General features: G+C 54.9%; 1 protein-coding gene across 6 annotated transcripts in view; it reads right to left on the bottom strand.

Annotated features, from left to right (window-relative positions):
* TTC7B (tetratricopeptide repeat domain 7B) overlaps positions 1-15361 on the bottom strand; it is a 237783-nt gene extending 222422 nt beyond the window's left edge. For all 6 annotated transcript variants that reach the window (XM_073800124.1, XM_033850722.2, XM_033850723.2 and 3 more), the window contains exon 1: positions 15109-15361. In XM_073800124.1, coding sequence (XP_073656225.1) covers positions 15109-15229 — 121 coding nt within the window. In that variant the 5' untranslated portion in view covers positions 15230-15361. The remainder of the gene's footprint in view (positions 1-15108) is intronic.
* Positions 15362-17216: the final 1855 nt, after the last annotated feature.

The raw sequence follows: 17216 nt of genomic DNA, 5'->3' as shown, positions 1-17216 counted from the left end.
GAAACCAGCTTCCCAGTGACAAACAGAGAGGAAGCCTGAAGCCAGAGACCACTCCCCAGGGCCCTCACCAGGAAGAGTGTGGGGAATTAGCCCCCAGGCAGGGGACTCTGGTCCCGGGTTCATGTCCACAGACAGTCCCATGAGCCTCGCGGCCGGCTCGGCTCTGTGCCCAGGTGGCCCCGGAACCCCCCTCCCCCCAGGGAAGGAGGAACTGTGCCCTTTGCCACTTGAAGTGACTGCCCCTTCCTCACAGCCTTCTCCCTTGTGGGATAAACAGCTGACACCCAGAGATGTGATCAGATGGGGAAGAAAAAACTTCGGTTTCTACTCTGTTCAGGGAGTACTTGATATCAGTATAAAAAATCTCAACTACTCAGTTTACATGTCAATAGAGAAGCATTAGGTCTATTCAAACCATTCCTGCTGGGGCTCCAATCCAAGAGGAAACAACAAACCCCTATTGAAGGAGGAACTGGTTTGTCCCCTTTGTTATCCAGCAAAGACAGTCAGGCTCTCCATTTCCCAGTCTCCGTAGGAACTCTGAATTTCATCCCCTCGTCTCTCTGGCTTCTTGTAAATCACAGGTACCTTAATGTTTGCAGCACTTGGGACCCTCCTGCCTCCCAAAGAGTGTTGACAAGAAAACAGAGACCATCAGATAGCGTTGGGAGAAGTATAAATCGATAGGAATGTCTACAGAGGGCAACTCAGCAACACCTACAAAACAATGTACGTACCTGTACCATCCGACCCAGAAATTCCAGTTTTAGCAAATTCTCCCATAGATACATGCACTCTTGAGCTCAAAGACGTACGTATAGGGATGTTTAGTTTACTACATGCAGCCCTACTGGTCATGGCAAAGGATAGGAACTACGACAGGGGGCCTGTTAAACGAATGACGGTGTACCCCAGGCAATGGGACAGACTGTGTCCATTAAACAAAGGGGACAGATCTAAACACAGCTCCGCGGTAGCCTGGCTGCGCCTCCCTGAATCCACATGCTTCGTGGCCTTTCCCATTGACCCTGGGCTTGGCCACATGACTTGCTTCAACTGATATGACAGGAGCAAATCTGATGCACACAGAAGCTCAGGAAAGGGCTTATTCACTTCCACTTCCCTCTTGCTTCTCTGCAACCACCATGAGAACGTGCTTGGCTGGCCTGGACCTAGGAGGCTGCAAGGTCACGTGCAACAGAGCTGAGCTGTCTCAGATGAGACCTAGCCAGGTAAGAGCGCCCCGCCAAGGGCAGCAGCATCCCTGAGCTGACCCACGGCTGGCCACCGAGGCAGGAGCAAGCTCTGAGAAGCCCAGAATCATGAAAAACAATAAAATGTGGTTGTTTTAGGCACTAAGTGTTCCGATGGTTTGTTACAGAGTAATAGATAACAACTCAAAGACAGATACAAAATAGGGAGTGCAGTATGTCACTCCTGTGTGTAAAAGCCAAAAACCAACAATATACTTTCTTATAAAGGTACAGGTACACAGAGTGTTTCTGAAAGGGCACCCAGGAATGGTCGCTTCAGTGGAAGGGCGCAGGAGGACACGGAGATGATGTAAGGAGGCAGCTACTTTCACTATATACTCCTTTGCATTATTAGGTCTTAATAACCACGTACATTCGTTACCTAGAAAGTATTAACTGGCTAATTTAAAAGGAAAAAAGATGGCCCGTGTTACAGTGTACTCTGAATCTAGAGCAGCTGGTCTGGGCACCCACAGAGGGCTTCCCACGACGTACTCCACCATCTCAGAACCATGTGAAGATGTTTTAAGTCTGCAGTTACTACTGAGAAACGAGCACCCGCTCTCCCTGGGCCGCCAGCCTCTCACACACACTCTCCAGGCCCTCAGCATCCTTCCAAGGCCGTGTCTCACCAGAGGGTGCCTGGACATGCCGTGCCTGCCTCCCTTCTCCTGCCAAAGTTCGAGGCATCGTCTGAGATGCATTTCAGGGTCCACCGGGAGAAGCTTCCTCCGCTCCCTCCGTCTGAGCTAACCATGTACCTCCCAGGGCTCTGCACGTGCAGGCACCGGCCAGCCCGCGCCAGGACGTGCGGCGGCGAATGAGACAGGAGAGGCCTCTGCCCCCAGGGAGCTTACGTTTCGGGACAGAGGAGACAGAGACAAACCGGAGAAAGGCCAGACAGTGGTAAGAGATGTGCAGAGAGCTAAAGCAGGGTGGCGTGACAGCGAGCAAGTGTATGGCTACTCGAAACTGGGTGGTCAGACCAGAGCAAGAGTCTCCACGGAGAGGCGTCTGACACTTGAATGATGATGGCTGAGGGAACAGCATCCTCTGAGCTCACGTAAGGGCCCTAGGTGGGGACACAGCTGGTGTGTTCCAGCAACAGCAAGAAGGCCAGCGTAGCTGGAAAAGAGGGAACAGGTCAAGATGGGGATAGACAGAGAGGCGATCATGAACTTTCTCATAGACTGCAGTGAGGAGTCTGGCATTCACTCTAAGTGCAATCGCAAGTCTTTGGTTGGGGGTTGCGGGTAAATGGGGGTGTGCAATGATCTGATGTAGGCTTTGGAAAGATCCCTCTGTCTGCTGTGTGGAGAATGAACTTGGGGTTGGAGCATGGCAGAGGCAAAGGCAGAGCCAGTTAGGTTGCTGTAGTAGTCGGGCGAGAGGTGACAGACACTTGGACAAGAGGGTAAGTGGTGAGAAATAGCACAGAGAGGGAGAAATCGTTTGACTGAGACATAGTTTGGAGAGAACATAAACCAGACTAACTAATGGAATGGACTGGAGGTATGGCAGACAGAATAGTAGCCACCCCTCGCCCCATCAAGACGTCTATGTCCTAACTTCTGGAACCTGTGGATATGCCACCTTGTCTGGCAGAAGGGACTTCGCAGACGTGATTAAGTTAAGGATGTTGAAATGGGAGGATTCTCCTGGATTATCTGGGTGGGCACATTGGGTCCCTAGAAGAGAGAGGCAGGAGGGTCAGAGTCAGAGAAGAAGGCGTGATGATGGAAGCAGAGTGAGAGAGACTGGAGGACACTGAACCACCGGCTTTAAAGATGGAGGTGGGGCCGCAAGCCAAGGAGTGCAGGCAGCCTGTAGAGGCTGGACAAGGCAAGGACACAGTCTCCTCCCTACAGCCTCCGGAAGGAATGCAGTTCCGTCGACACTTGATTTTAGCCCAATGAGACCCATTTCCTATTTCTGACCTCCAGAACCGAAAGAAAACAAATCTGTATTGATTTAAGCCAGTAAATTTGCAGTAATTTGCTATAGCAGCAGCAGGAAACTAATGCACAAGGGTTGAGGAGAGGAGAGGATTAAAGGTAAATTCTAGATTTTAGATTGCACAGTGGAGCGGACAGCGGTACCACTTTGCCATGTACTGAGGTGAGGAAGAAAATACCCAAGAGTTCTGTGTTAACCAAGTTAAATGACACTTGATATCCAAGTAGAGAAATCATGTCAGTGGGCGAGGGTCCACATCAAAGCTGCGGGAGACTGAGTGAGAAGGACCAGGAAAGAGAGACTGAGGTTAGAAGTTTCCAGAAAGAGGAAGTGGTCAAGTGGGTTCAAAGCAGCTGGAATATCCAGGAAGATAAGAGCATAAATATAATCATTACGTTTGGCAACATGGAGGCAACATTGGGGTGGAGGGGAGCGGGAGACCTTAACATGAGAAGTCTCGGGGAAGCCCAGGGGATACAAGCCCAGCCAGGGTGAGCAGAGGAGATGACGATTCTCCAAAGAGCCTTTGCCAAAAGGGAACAGAGAGATAAGGCAGTAATTAGACAGCGATGCAGGGCTAAGGATGGTTCCAGTAGGAAGTCTAAGGCATGTGTGCATCCTACAGGGCATGGTCCAGGAGAGCCAGACAGAGAGACAGAGAACTGATCCAGGGAGGCAGAGAGTGGACTGCAGAGGCCAATCTGGGAAGGCGAGGACAGAAGGGATTCAGGGCTGCAGGCCTTTGGAAGGAACTGAGGCCCCCAAGCAGGCCAGGAGGAAAGCGGGTCAACTCGGGGGGAGGAAACGAGCTGGTCTCCTGATTGTTTCTATTTCCTCAACAAAGAATGAGGCAAGGTCATGAGCGAGGGGTGACAGCAAGGCATTCAGAGGACGTACAGGGTCTAAGAAGAGAAAAGAACGCGTGCGACAGACATTTTGGAAAGGGGGAACGCAGACCTACTGGAGGAGGGGCAGTGCCTTGGTGAGGTCACTGTTCACCAGGGGCACGTGGTCAGCAAGGTGAGGGCGTTCCTCAGCCAGACCCACGGGTAGGTAGAGCTGGGCCGAACCAGGGTAGGGACACTGTCACGGTGGAGGATGGGGAAGAAAAGGGCACACACCTTGACTAGAAAATATGGATTACATGCCCTACCCCTGTTTCAAATCTAAGTCGGGTCAGGTCACCCCTCCCCTCAAACCCTACAATGGCTCCCCCCTCACCCGAAGTGAAAGCCAAGATCCTTGTAACTTACCACCTTAGCTCTGCCCTCCCTCCTATCGCTCTCACATTCACACTCCACCGCCAGTGCTCAGCACACAGCAGGCGTCCCATACACATTTCTGGAACGAGTCAATCAATAAGCATGTCTCCCCTCCACAGACACGGCCCAACCAAGTACCTTAGTCTCTGGAGACACAGCTCCCTCCGCCGGGGTACCTGGTACACAGTCGGGGCACGACGCTCACCAAGACCAGACCTCCCCGTGTCTACCTCAGGCCCCACTGCTCCCCTTCCACTAGCTTTGTTTAAATTGTGACCCAGCTCAGAGGGCCCGGTTACTGTGGAACTCTTACTGACAGGCAAAGATGGCATGAGGCAAAGGGTAAGGAGCTCAGAAGAAGCTGGCAGAAACGACATTCTGGGATGGCCAGGGTCCAGGCCTCATGCCAATGCCTGCTCATATCCACACACAACGCAGAAGCTGAGGGACAGGACGGGAGAGGAACATGCGGGAACAGACTTCGCTTCCTCCGCGCTGCCAGAGTAGACGAGTATGCTGGACACACACACACACACACACACACACGCACACGCACGCACACACGCACACATTTCCCCTAGAGAAACCTCGTCTAAGAAGAGACGAGGTAACTTGAAAGTCATGAGCTTGGAGTTGGCCTGACCTGTCCCCAGAGCTCCGCAGGGCAGGAAGTGAGTCTAGCGGGCAGGGGGGCTGTTATCAGGCCAGCCCAGAAGGCTTGGAAATGGCTCTCTCAGGAAGCCAGCCCCACACAGGGTCGTTAAACGTACACCCACACGGACTCAGCAAGTTCCTCCTGAAGACCCAAAGCCCCAATCCAGTCCTTGCCTCCAAGGGGTAGGGTCTGTAGGGAGGCGGGTACCACCAAGCCCTGTGCGGTGGTGTGCAAAGACCAGCAGGGACACTCAGGAGGGTGTGAGAAGCAAGTGAGGTTTGAGGGGCCTGAGGAATTTCTCCAAGTGAGACTCCAGGCAGAAGGGTGACTGGACACCACCGGCGTGTGTGCTGGGGCAGGGCGGGGAGGCTGCCACAGGGTGTGCGGCGGCTACAACGGGCCAGGGAGACCCACTTTCCCAGGCCTCCAGGCCCAAGACTCAGTGGGGAGCTGACTGCCTTGGCCTGGTGCCTGGTGGACCAGGGAAGGGAGGGTGGCATTGACTGTAGGTCCCTGGGCTGGGCACCACCCACCCCTCAGGGGTATCATCTCACCAAGTGGACACCCCTCCAAGGCTGGCTAACTTGAGAGAACGCCGCTTCAGAACCTACAAGAGCCAGAGGCGGCAGTTCCTCAATGGAGCCCGGCCCTGCTGCAACGGGGCTGAGCCAGCCTGAACGTGAGGAGGAAAGAGGGATAAGGGGGCAGCGAGGGGACCGGAACCCCTCCCTGGGATGGGCCTCCCAGCAAGTGTCCACCCTGCAGTTGCCCAAGAAACAGGGAGAGAAGGCCACAGGCAGCCAGCCCGAACAGCGATCCATCAGCCCCAGGCGGGCCCAGGCCAGTCTCGCTAGGACGACACCAAGAGACTCAGCTGTGCAACCACGCGCGGGTGGACACTCCCTCCCCGGGGGCCACCACAGCCCAGTCCCTCCACCACCCCCAGCCCCGAGCCCAGTCTGCCAAGTCTCCATGTACTGGACTCGGCGATCTTCGTGTTCCGGGCCCTCAGGACAGGACTGGCACCCAGGAGGTGTTCCGTAGGTGTCTGATGAGTAAATGAATCCAAGTTAACTCCTCCAGAGCACAGGCCAAGTTGTTGGTTGAATAATTAGTTGAGCACCTACTGTGTGCCAGCCATGTGATTGGTGCTTGGGATAGAGCAATGAACAAGAGAACAAAAGGCCGTGCCCTCCTGGGGTGGCCAGCCCCGTGGTCTCATTCATCTTCGTGTCCCCATTACCCATGGCAGCACCCCTACGTCCTACCCCAGGCTTACTGGGTGCTGAATGGGTGGCTGGAAGAGAAGGCCTGAGGCATCTGTCAGACCTGGGCTGAAGCGCTTACTAGTTCTGTGACCCAGCAAACACGGGTTGTTGTCAGCTTCTCAGCACAACAAGAACCCCACCGCCACTAAGCATCTTTGCTATCATTGCTATTAGTGTTGTCCTGCCCACTTCGTCCACACCCTGTAAAGGACTGAGTATCTGGAACTTTCTACCCTCCTTCCACACACAATACTCCTGATGCAGTGAGGCTGCTTGAGATAATGCTTGTGCTAGAAACTGCATTCTCTTATTTGTTCCTCAAAGTAACCTTTGAGATAAAGATTGAGGCTCAGAGAAGCTAAGTAATTCACCTAAGGCCGGAGGAGCAGTAAGTGTTGGACCCAGGATTTGAACCCGGATCTAACAGGGCAAAATCCACCGCTTTCTCCTGTACTAGGTTCCTTTCCTCTTTGCTAAAATAACTCCATCCGCCTAAGAGGGTGAACTACTGTCCCACTGCCTAGGACTGAGGGGGCTCTGGGACACAGGACTCTCGGTGCTAAGACCAGGAGAGGCCGCCTAAAACCACGCTCTGCCAGGCCTCACCCACCACCCTCAGCCCCAGTAACCCAGCTGCACCCTGTAGCCTTCAGTGATGCTGTCACTGTTCTCCTCAGGCCGCAGGTGACACTGTCCCACCACTTGGACAATCACGTCTCAGTGTGGTCCGGGAACTCCCTGCGCCACAATCCCCCGGGTGCTGGTTAACAACCCTGTTCCCTGAACCCGACGCCACCAAGACTTCCCGAAGCAGAAGCTCGGACCCAGCCTGCAACTCCGAGTTACTAAGCAGCCCCAGGTGAGTCAGCTGCCCAGAGGCTGAGGGACTGCCCTGAGTGGGAAGCTTCCTGTGGCTGGTGACCGGCTCGCTCTACGTCTTCTGGTGCAGCGTCCCCCGCCCCGCTCCACAGGAGGTGCTCCTTAAATGCTAAGAATGGTGGCTGAGGGCAGGGGCTTTCAGACGTGCCTGATGACACAAATCACCGGAGGCTGAATTTTGAAATACAGATTTCCAGTCCGCATCTTGGACCGAGAATCGCCACCCTAGAGGAGAGGTCTGGCAATCCATGATGTCTGAGCTCCCTTAATTCAGTGCAGCTCAGAGCGTGTCCATGGACCTGCATAACTGGCAAAACCTGGGAGCTTATAAAGAGTGCAGAAGCCTAGGCCCCAACCCAAACGGGCTGCATCAGAATCACCAGGTGTGGGGCCCTAAGAACTGGGTTCTAATAAGCCAGCTCGGTGATTCTTTGATCTGAAAAGTTCAGAAAAACATTAGTGTAGAATAATGGAACTAGAGTCGTAGTTGGGCTAGAGTCCTACTCTATGAACATCTCCAAGCCTCGGTCTACTCGTGCCCTGAATGGGAATCACAGCCCCGACCCCACTCCCCACGTGGCTGTTGGGATGATTAACCGGGATCCACGTGCAAGTTCACGCGCAGAATCCAGCACACAGCTGAAGCTCAAGAAACGCTTGTTCATCCTCCCTCCGTACTGGCACTGTTTTAACACCCATGAAGTCGGGAAAACTAAGGTTTCAGTGGTTCAAGTGATGTGCACAAGGTCACTCAGAGGGAAAATACCTGGGGATTCTGACTCCGTGTCTGGCAGGCCCGTGAAAGGACCAAAAAGCATCTGTTCTGCCTGGTGCTGGCACCTCCACCACGCGCTGTGCTCGATGAACAGGGACAGACAAGCCTGGAGGGTAGCAGGGGCTGAGGCCACACCACCAGGTTTCCTGTGGCTGCGGCTGCCCTTTCTAGTTTACGCGGCTCTCATCCCACCCGCGCGCCAAACTCTGCTCAGTCTCATCTTGGTGGCTGACGGGGAAGGTTTTGAGGCGTCTCAGAAGACCTCTTCCTATTTGTAGCAACATGGATGGACTTGGAGGGCATTACGCTAAGTGAAATAAGTCAGACAGAGAAAGACAAATACTGCATGATATCATTTATATGTGGAATCTAAACAATACACCAGGGGGCTTCCCTGATGGCACAGTGGTTAAGAATCCACCTGCCAGTGCAGAGGACACGGGTTCGAGCCCTGGTCCGGGAAGATCCCACATGCCACGGAGCAACTAAGCCCATGTGCCACAACTACTGAGCCTGTGCTCTAGAGCCCGTGAGCTGCAACTACTGAAGCCCGTGCGCCTCCAGGAGCCTCCCCTGGTGAAAGTCTGCCGGCCACTTCGACACAGCACACCCAGTGTGGGCTAGGAGGCTGGTGGCCCACTAAAGCAGGAGCACACCCTCTGCCCTTCAGAAGGGCCACCACAGTGGGAAGACCAGGCACATGCCCAGCAGACTGTGTGGGGAGGGGAAGCGGCCCTGAGCGGGGAGGTGGGAGACGCTAGCACCCACCACGAGACAACCCATGCTATCTCTGATACGGGCTTGCTCTGTGCAGGCCCCAGGCTAAAAGCACTTTCAGGTGCTCTTTGGCTTGTTTGTTTTGTTCTGTTGTCATGTGGTCCTTCCAGCCACCTTACCAGTTTAGCACTGTCATTACAGGTTCACGATCCCTTGTCCATAATTTCCAAAATCCAGACCTCTCTACAAACCAAAAGCTGGGTTTTGTTGTTAACTTACTGGGCAGGTAAACTGAACCAATGTAAGGTTATGTGGAGTCTATTTATCCCTTTTGCAATGACTGTTGATATGTTTTGATGCAGAAATACTGCTTGTTTTCTCATGAAGCACTGCCACTAACCCCACGGGGAGTGTCACATAATGTCCAGTATATACACTGCACTCTGAAAAATTCTGCATCCTGAAACACATCTGGCCCCAAGGGTTTCAGAAAAGGAATTTTGGACGTGTGTCCCCACTTTACACATGGGGTTTCACAAGGCAGAGCAACACTCTGACCCAGGGTCCAGACCTCTGACCCACTCTGCTCACCTCTGCCATCGCCGGCTGGTGGCTTTAAGGAAGACACCTCTCTCTCTGGGCCTGTTTTCTCATCTATAAGATGGGGAGGTTGGACTAGATCAGTGGGTTTCAAATGTGTTTTTTTAAGCACATTAGCCCTTCCTTCAAAGGAAACTTTAAGGGAAAATGTACCTGCTCCAGTGAGTGAGGCCTGCCCACCTGGTCACCAGGGTGCTTTCTCGACAGGACAGTGTGAAAACTGTTATCCAGTGTGATCGCTCAGGGCCCATCTGGTTCTAACTCTCTGTGGTTGTCTTCTCAGAGGCCAACAGCCTTTTCTGTGAGGGAAGGACAGCTAGGAGGAACCTGAACCAGACCTTGACAGATGGCTAGGCTTCTGACCTGCAGAGAGGGCTCTGGAGCCCAACAGCTTGCGCACAGGTGAGAGATGAAAAGCAAGGGGAGCGAGAAGGTCCAGGAGGCCAAACCAGCCAACGGAGGGGCCCCGCGCACCAAGGGGATGGAGGTCAGGCTGGAAAGGCTGGCTGGCCAAGCGGATGGATGTCGGGTATCCTCCTTCCTCTCCACTCGGAGCCTGAAATTCCTGTGCCCTGGAGGTGGGGGGGGGGGGCGGGGGGGGGCGTGCAGGAGGAGCTGAGCAGCCCCAGTCCCACTGTGTGGAGCCACAAGGTCACAGTGTTTTTGCCCTGACCACAGCGACCACGTGAGCCCCAATGCCCAGCTCAGAGCCACCCATGTGCGTTGTGGAAGAATAAGTGAATCTTCTGGATCCAAAAATCAGGACGTGTGGTCTGCCACAAAGGCATGTCCTTCAGAGGACAGCAGGACGCTGGCCTGGGAAAGCCAGGAGGGAGAGTCTCCTAAGTTTCCTTCCCCTGTGTCTGGGGGCTTCCCGAGAGTCTGCCGTACCCCAGGAGTGTCCAAAGAAGCCATTCCTACACGTCAGGGCCACCTTCTCACCCCGCTGCAGGCTCTCAGATACACCTCAGCCTTGTTTCCTAAGAAGCCCCTCGGGCGGGCAGAGGGGGCCCCCAGCCACCATTACCTCTCTGCCTCTCTGGGAAATCTCCAGGGGCCTGAGCGAGCCCGGCCCTCCTCCGAAAGGGGAAGCCACAATGCCACCCGTGCCCTCCTTCAAACCACAGGAATATCAGCTATTGGCAAAGGCGAGAACCTCACTCTCACTCAAAGGTCTAAGTACATTTTATAACCAAACTGTTCCCCCTAAATATTCTTTGTTTCAGGCACCACTTCCCTACCTACCCCTCACCAAGAGGTAAGTAAAGTAACCCCAAATCACACCTAACCAGAGGGGCAATGGTCCCTTCACGAGACACTATGATCAGGGCCTAATTGCTCTAAGTGAGCTCAGTGACTGAGCCCGTCTGAGAAGCTGAGCAGCCTGGGGAAGTGGGGAGAGGCCGACACTGCCTCAGAGCGAGCGGCTGTCTTTCGGGGCGGGTGCAGGCTCCAAAAGGCCTGTTCTGTTACTGAAATATGCGGAAGTCTTGACCAGGCCCAGCTCACGTGTGTCATCCCGAGGTCTCCCACACTTCTTCCCAACCAGGTGATAGCCAGGACCTGGCCTGCTTTGCCCAGGGTCGTGCTGGGTCAGCAGGAAGGAGTGAACACCAGTATTTTGCGTATACCAAGTTTAACATATACCAACTCATTTCATCCTCACAGCCATCCTGATGGGTTAGGTATTATTAACCCTATATTACTGATGAGGAAACGCAGGCTCAGAGATGTTAAGAAACTGACTCAAGGTCACCCAGCCAGCCAGAGTCCGAATTGAAGCCCAGGGGCCAGATCACTGCACTTTCTCACACAGCAGTGAACCTAACCACCAGGAGGCTAGAGGGTGACCTTCTGGGGAGAGAAGCCAGCTGGGACTGCCCTCCCACGGCCAGGGCTGACCTGTGAGCCGACAAGAAGCCGATGTGCGGTTCTCCATGTTTACCCCTGACCTCTCGGGCGGCCACGCCATCTCCAGGCCAGGGCCCCTCCCACTTCCCTGTGCCCACCAATCCCCTGCAGGTCTGGGGTGGGGCCCGAGAGTGTGCGCTCCTCACGTGCTCCCAGACGATGCCCATGCTGCTGGACCCCTGACCACACTTGAGGTCGCAAGAGCCTGGGCTTGAGTGGACTCTCCCATCCCCCTTAGCTTGTATGTATTCCCATCCCCGCTCTCTTGCTGGAACTCATCAGGGCCTGGCATTTAGCTGCCACACATTTCGGTTCCTTGAGATGGAGTGATTAAAAACAGTGACTGCAGTGGGGTGTGAGGCAGAAAAGGAACTTCTGGGCTCTGTTTCCAGCTTGGCATTGGCCCTTTTCTTCCTTATACACCTCTTGGCAAAACTAGCTAAACCAATTTATCTCAAAGGAGTCAGGCTGGAGCAGCAGGCTCTGAAAGTATCCGCTATTTACCGGCCTCCATGGGGAGGGGCTGCCATGCCCAAGCACAGACGCTGATGTGCTGAGCGGAGAGGCTCGCTGCAGGCGGGAGCGCAAGAACCAGTGACTCCTCTGCTCAGAACCTTCCCGGGGCTCCCACATCACTCAGAGAAAACCCAAAGCCTTAACCATGACCCATGAGGCCCCATGCCATCTGGCCCTGCCACCCCTCTGCCCTCACCAGGCTTCTGCCCTGGAAGTCCCCTCCCTGGAACACACTCCACCAACTTAGCTCTTATCTCAGATGCTGCCTTCCCATCAGAGGCCTTCCCCGACCACCCATTTAAACAAGCCCCACCCCCACCCCACCCCAAAGCACTTTTCCTTCTTCCCCTCTTTATTCTTCTCATACCACTTACCACCATCTGACATCCTGTACATTTTACTTCATGATTTTATCTATCTGTCTCCCTGCCCCTTCCCTACTAGAATGTGGGTGTCATAAGGGCAGGGATGTTTGTCTGATGTGATCACTGGTAGATCCCCTGTGCCTAAAACAGTGACTAGCACATTGGCAAGTACTCAGTTTTTGTGGAATGAATGAATAAGTGAATGAATGAAGGGCCTGCCTACTAAGGCGTCAGGCTCTGTGGCTAGCCCTGGGAGTCTTTAGACTCCTTTGAATCTCATAACAACCCCTACACGGTAAGTCTTTTAATCCTCATTCTAGGATGAAACTACTGAGGCCCCGAGTGGTTAAGTAATTTGACCAAGGTCACAGCGTTAGGAAGTGGCAGGTCCAGGACTCAGGCACTGGTCTGGCTGGTTCCAAAGACTGTGCCCTTTTCTGCCTGTGGTTGCCTTCAAGGTAACTGTCTTAGTATGATAAACATGACATTAACTCGCTGTCCTTATTCTAAACAGCAAATGTTTTAGCTTAGGGATTTTGCCAAATCTGCCCAAAACTTGAGGTCTAGCGCACCCAGGTGGGTCTGGTGCCCCCAAAGCCAGGAGGACATCCCACTGCCAGTCAGGGGAGCCCCCATCAGCCAAAGAAAGGGAAAGACCCTCCTACAAGCACTTCTCTGAACCCCAAAGGAAAGCCACAATAATTCTGTTTTGTTTCATCCTTTTTCTTTTTTTTTTTTATCTTCCTGAGCAATCTCTTTGACCTTTTCTAGTCTGTGTGACCTTTGGCCATCAACGGCTGCTGTTTACCATGTGGGTTCTGGGGCAAAAGTCTCTCTCTCATGAGTTTCCCCAAACCAAACTTGCACATAGACCCATGGACCACTGTGCCCCGTACAACCTGCTCCCCCCGCAAGCCCCATTAATGACTGTGGCTTAGATTCTAGGGACCAAGCCTTGGAAAGGGAGCCAAGCCTAGAGGGGCCGTGAAGGTAAGATCGGCTCATGCCACTGAAAGCCCATCTACCCTCTCATTCCAGAGACCACCATAGTTTGAGTTACCCCACCTCTCCTACCCATCATTCTCAGTCACATCTTGTCTGTTTTCTTCAAATCACTTCTCACTATCTGAAGCTACCTTGTTTACTATGTCCATATTTGCTTACCATCTGTCTCCTCAGAGGAGGTAAGCACATGACGGTAGAAGCTTGGTCAGTGCTATTCACCACTGTTGATGCCCGACACGTGTGGGCATGCAAATACTGGTTGAATGAGTAAATAAAGCAGGAAACAAGTGGGTTCTGAAGGGAAAAACCAGGGGGCTCACAAATGAACTTATTTAATCCTAAGATCAATGAAGGTATTATATGCCCTGAAGGTATAATACGCCCTGAAGGTATTATATGCCCACACAGCCGGGAAGTGGCAAAGTAGACACAGGATTGTCGAGCTCTGAAGAAACAAGAAAGCTTTGCAGGTACGGGGAAGAGAAGCAAGAGGCCAAGCTCGTGACCCTTACAGGGACAGCAAGGTCAGGCTGCCACTGGGGCCCAGGGGACTGAACACCTTTTCCTCAAATGCTCGCGTAACTGAGAAGAGTCAACACGTTCCACATGCTGAGCCCAGGTAGGTCTGTGCTTCCTCCATGCCCCTGCTATGATCATGGCACCTGCATCTGCCCAGGAAATACCGGCCCAAAGCAAGGTACCACAGTTGAGAGTGCACAAAACCAAGTTCTTATTTTGAGGCTCTGATACTATAAAAGGCACAAATATAAACCATTCCTGAAGAGGACACACGACATCCCTCTCCATTTCTGGGTAGTTTGAGGCGAGAAGGTTGAAAACAGTGTGGCGGTCCTTTCTCAGAACAGTGTCATTTATTCATTCTTTCATTCATTCATTTGTTCAGCCAACCTGTGCTCACCCAGCCTCAGGAAGCCTGAGATGAAATGTGACAAAACCTCTGCCCTCTCGCCAGTGCATTGGTGCCTGCGGTTTTGGCGGGCACTAAAAGACAAGCAAATATTAAGGATACTTGCTTCCAAAACAAATAAGGACACGTGGAGCTATGCTCTGAAATGGCATTTTGGATGCAATTTTGATTCCACTGGGTATGAGAACCAGTTGAGTCAACCGGGTCACAGACTAACTCCAGGCACCAGGTTCCTACTCCTTGGATCTCTCTGACCCCCTCTTCCTCTAGGCCCCAAGCCCCTCACACACCCAACTCCATTTCCCAACATTCTTCAACCACATTGCCACCTCGCTCCACAATATTCTCCCTCCTGACTCCCCTGACTCTATTTCCCCCATATTCCCAAACCCGACCTCCCTAGATCCACAGCTTCGACATCCTACCCTCTGGATCCCGGGACACATCTCAACCTGATTTCCACCACCACCCCACACACACCCCAAGCCTGGGCTTCCACCTGGAGCCCCTTGAACGCCATCTGTTTACAGAGCATATTTCCCAGGTGCCTCTGCTCACCACCCCCATTCGCAGGACCCCCGTAAATACATCATGACTCCGAGTACACCACACACACACCCTGGATCCCCATACATCCACACCCGAGTCTTGAGGACGCACCCTCCCCCCATCACCTCCAACTTCTCAGAGCCCCTAGGCCGGCCCCTGACCCCCTGGGACCCCAGTACAGCAGCCAACTCCGAGACACCCACCCCCTGACTCCGCAGAAGCCCGCCCCGCACGCCGGAACTCTGGGACGCCCGGCACAAGCCCTCGGCCGCCGGAGGCCCCCACCGCGCCGCTCCGCGGATCCCGGGTTCCCGAGGCCCTGGCCCCGCCGCGCACATCTCCGGGCGCAGCGCCCTCGTGACCCGGCCGCGCCCCTGCCCGCGCCCCGCCGCGCCTCGGGGGCCCGGCCCGGTGATCGGCGGAGGCCGCGGCGCCTCCAGCAGCCCAGGCCGGAGCGCCCGGCGCGTACCGTTGGCGATGAGCTTGGCCGACAGCTGCTTGACGAGCTCGGGGATCCGCTCCCACTGGCACTCGGAGCGGCAGCGCTCGATCTCCGTCTCCAGCCGCGAGCCCGCCTTCTTGGTCGCCATCGCGGCCTGGCCGGGCCCGGCCAGCCCCCCCGCAGGCCCCGCAGGCCCCGCCGCCGCCGCCGCCGCCGCCGCCCGGGCGCCCCCGTCTCCGCCTCCCGCTGCCGCCGCGGGCTCGGGCTCCGGCTCCCGGCTCCGCGGCGTAACGGGAGCGCCGGCTGGGGAAGGGGCGGGGAGGCGGGCGGCGGCGGCTGGCGCGGCGGGGCCCCGGGCGCCGCGAGGAGCGGCCCCTACCGGCCAGGGCCGGAGCCGCAGCGCGGGCCCGGGTCGGGGCCGGGGCCGGGGCCGCGGGGGCCGGGGGCCGGGGGGAGGGGGAGGCGCGAGGAGGGGCGAGGTGCGGCGGAGGCCGGGTCGGGGAAGGAGGCCCGGAAACGGGACCTGGAGGGGGGCTGGGGCTGGGGTCCAGATTCGAGGGGGAAGGCGTGGAAGAGAGAGGTGAGGAAAAGCAGGGGCTGTGGTGGTAGGGGTCTGGCAGAATGGGGGCGTGGAGGAGGGAGACCCGGGAGGAAGGGAGGGAGGGAGGCAGAGACTGGGAGCCCCACAGACCCTCAGGAATAGGGCCTAGAAAGGGCAGTGACCCTGGGGACGGTCACGGGCCAGGCCGGACTAGTGGGCCTGGGGTATGAGGTGGGTGTGACGGGGAGGCCTGCCTGAGCTTGCCCTGCCATCTCAGGTTTCTGGGAGATCCCTCTGGGCCTGGCTTGGCCTGTGCCCCTTAGCAGGCCCCCTCTGCCCCAGGCAGCCTTCGCCCCACCCAGTTCGAGGTGGGTGGAGACTCATCCCTCAGGCAGGCTCAGCACCTGCCCAGGGCTCCATCAATGTCTGTTGAGGCGAGTTGGATTGAACCGGGCAAGGACTGCCAGCTCAGATGTCGGCTACCTTGCCCTCTGAGGAGGATGCAGAGTCCGCAGGGGGGTTTCCTTGTCTTGGCCTTGCAGACAGAGCTGAGGGCAGGCGTCCCAACTGTGCCTTCTTTCAGTTATCCGATGACTATGTAGTCATCACCTACTATGGCTCGGTCCTGTTGCAGGTGCTGGGAATACAGCAGGAAACTAACAAAATACCTGCCTTGGTTACATTCCAGGCAGGGGAATAAATAAGCAAAATAAAGTAGTAAATCAGAAGGTAAAAATGGTTAGCTGAAGAAACAGAGCAGGGTCCAATGAGGAGAGTAAAGAACTGACAGGGTGGTAAGAGATGGCCTCCTTGAAGTGACATTGGACAAAGACTTGAAGAAGGTGAGAGAGAACATCTCTGGGCAGAGGGTACTGCAACCAAGTACAAAGGCCCTGGAGCATATTTAATAAGCTGGGGGAACAGGAAAGAGACCCAAGTGGCTGGGGTAGAGTAAGGGAGGGGGTCGAAGCAGGAGAGTTCAGAGGTGGGAGTCAGAGCTGAGTTCATGTTGGGCCTGCGGACCATTATGGGGACTTTGGCTTTTCCTCTGGTGAAATGGGGCATCCATGCAGGACTTTTAATGAACGTCATGACGTGACCTACATTTTAGGAATACCACTGTGGCTGCAGGGCTGAGAATACTGCCAGTAGTTCAGGAGGGAGATGGTGGTGGATGGACCAGGGTGATAGCTGTGGCAGTGGTGAGAGGGTTGGATTCTGGATACCGCATTTGAGGATGGAGCTGACAGTCTGCAATGTCAGGTATGAGGAAGCGCCAAGTCATAGTCAACATCATCCCTTCTAGGGGTGCCTTACTCTAGCTTTCCAGGAGTTCTTACCTGCAGTTTCGTCTCTCATCCCCTCAGCAGCCCCGGGGCTGTTCTTGGGAAGAAAAGACATGGACCCCAGTCAACCAAGGGTGAAGCTGAAACTCAGATATCCAGAGATGTGAGGAAGGAAGATCCGGAGATGCCTTCTGATGTGACCGGCATAACCTCAGGCACCTGCAAGGACCTATGAGGTGATGAAGGTTGGCCTGATGAGCCTCAGATGCTGTGGACAGCTCGAGGGGAAATACAATGTCAAAGTTTCA

Source organism: Tursiops truncatus, chromosome 2 (genome assembly GCF_011762595.2).
Source record: "Tursiops truncatus isolate mTurTru1 chromosome 2, mTurTru1.mat.Y, whole genome shotgun sequence".
In the NCBI taxonomy this organism is placed as follows: Eukaryota; Metazoa; Chordata; class Mammalia; order Artiodactyla; family Delphinidae; genus Tursiops; species Tursiops truncatus.
This window is presented reverse-complemented; position numbering and strand designations above follow the sequence as displayed.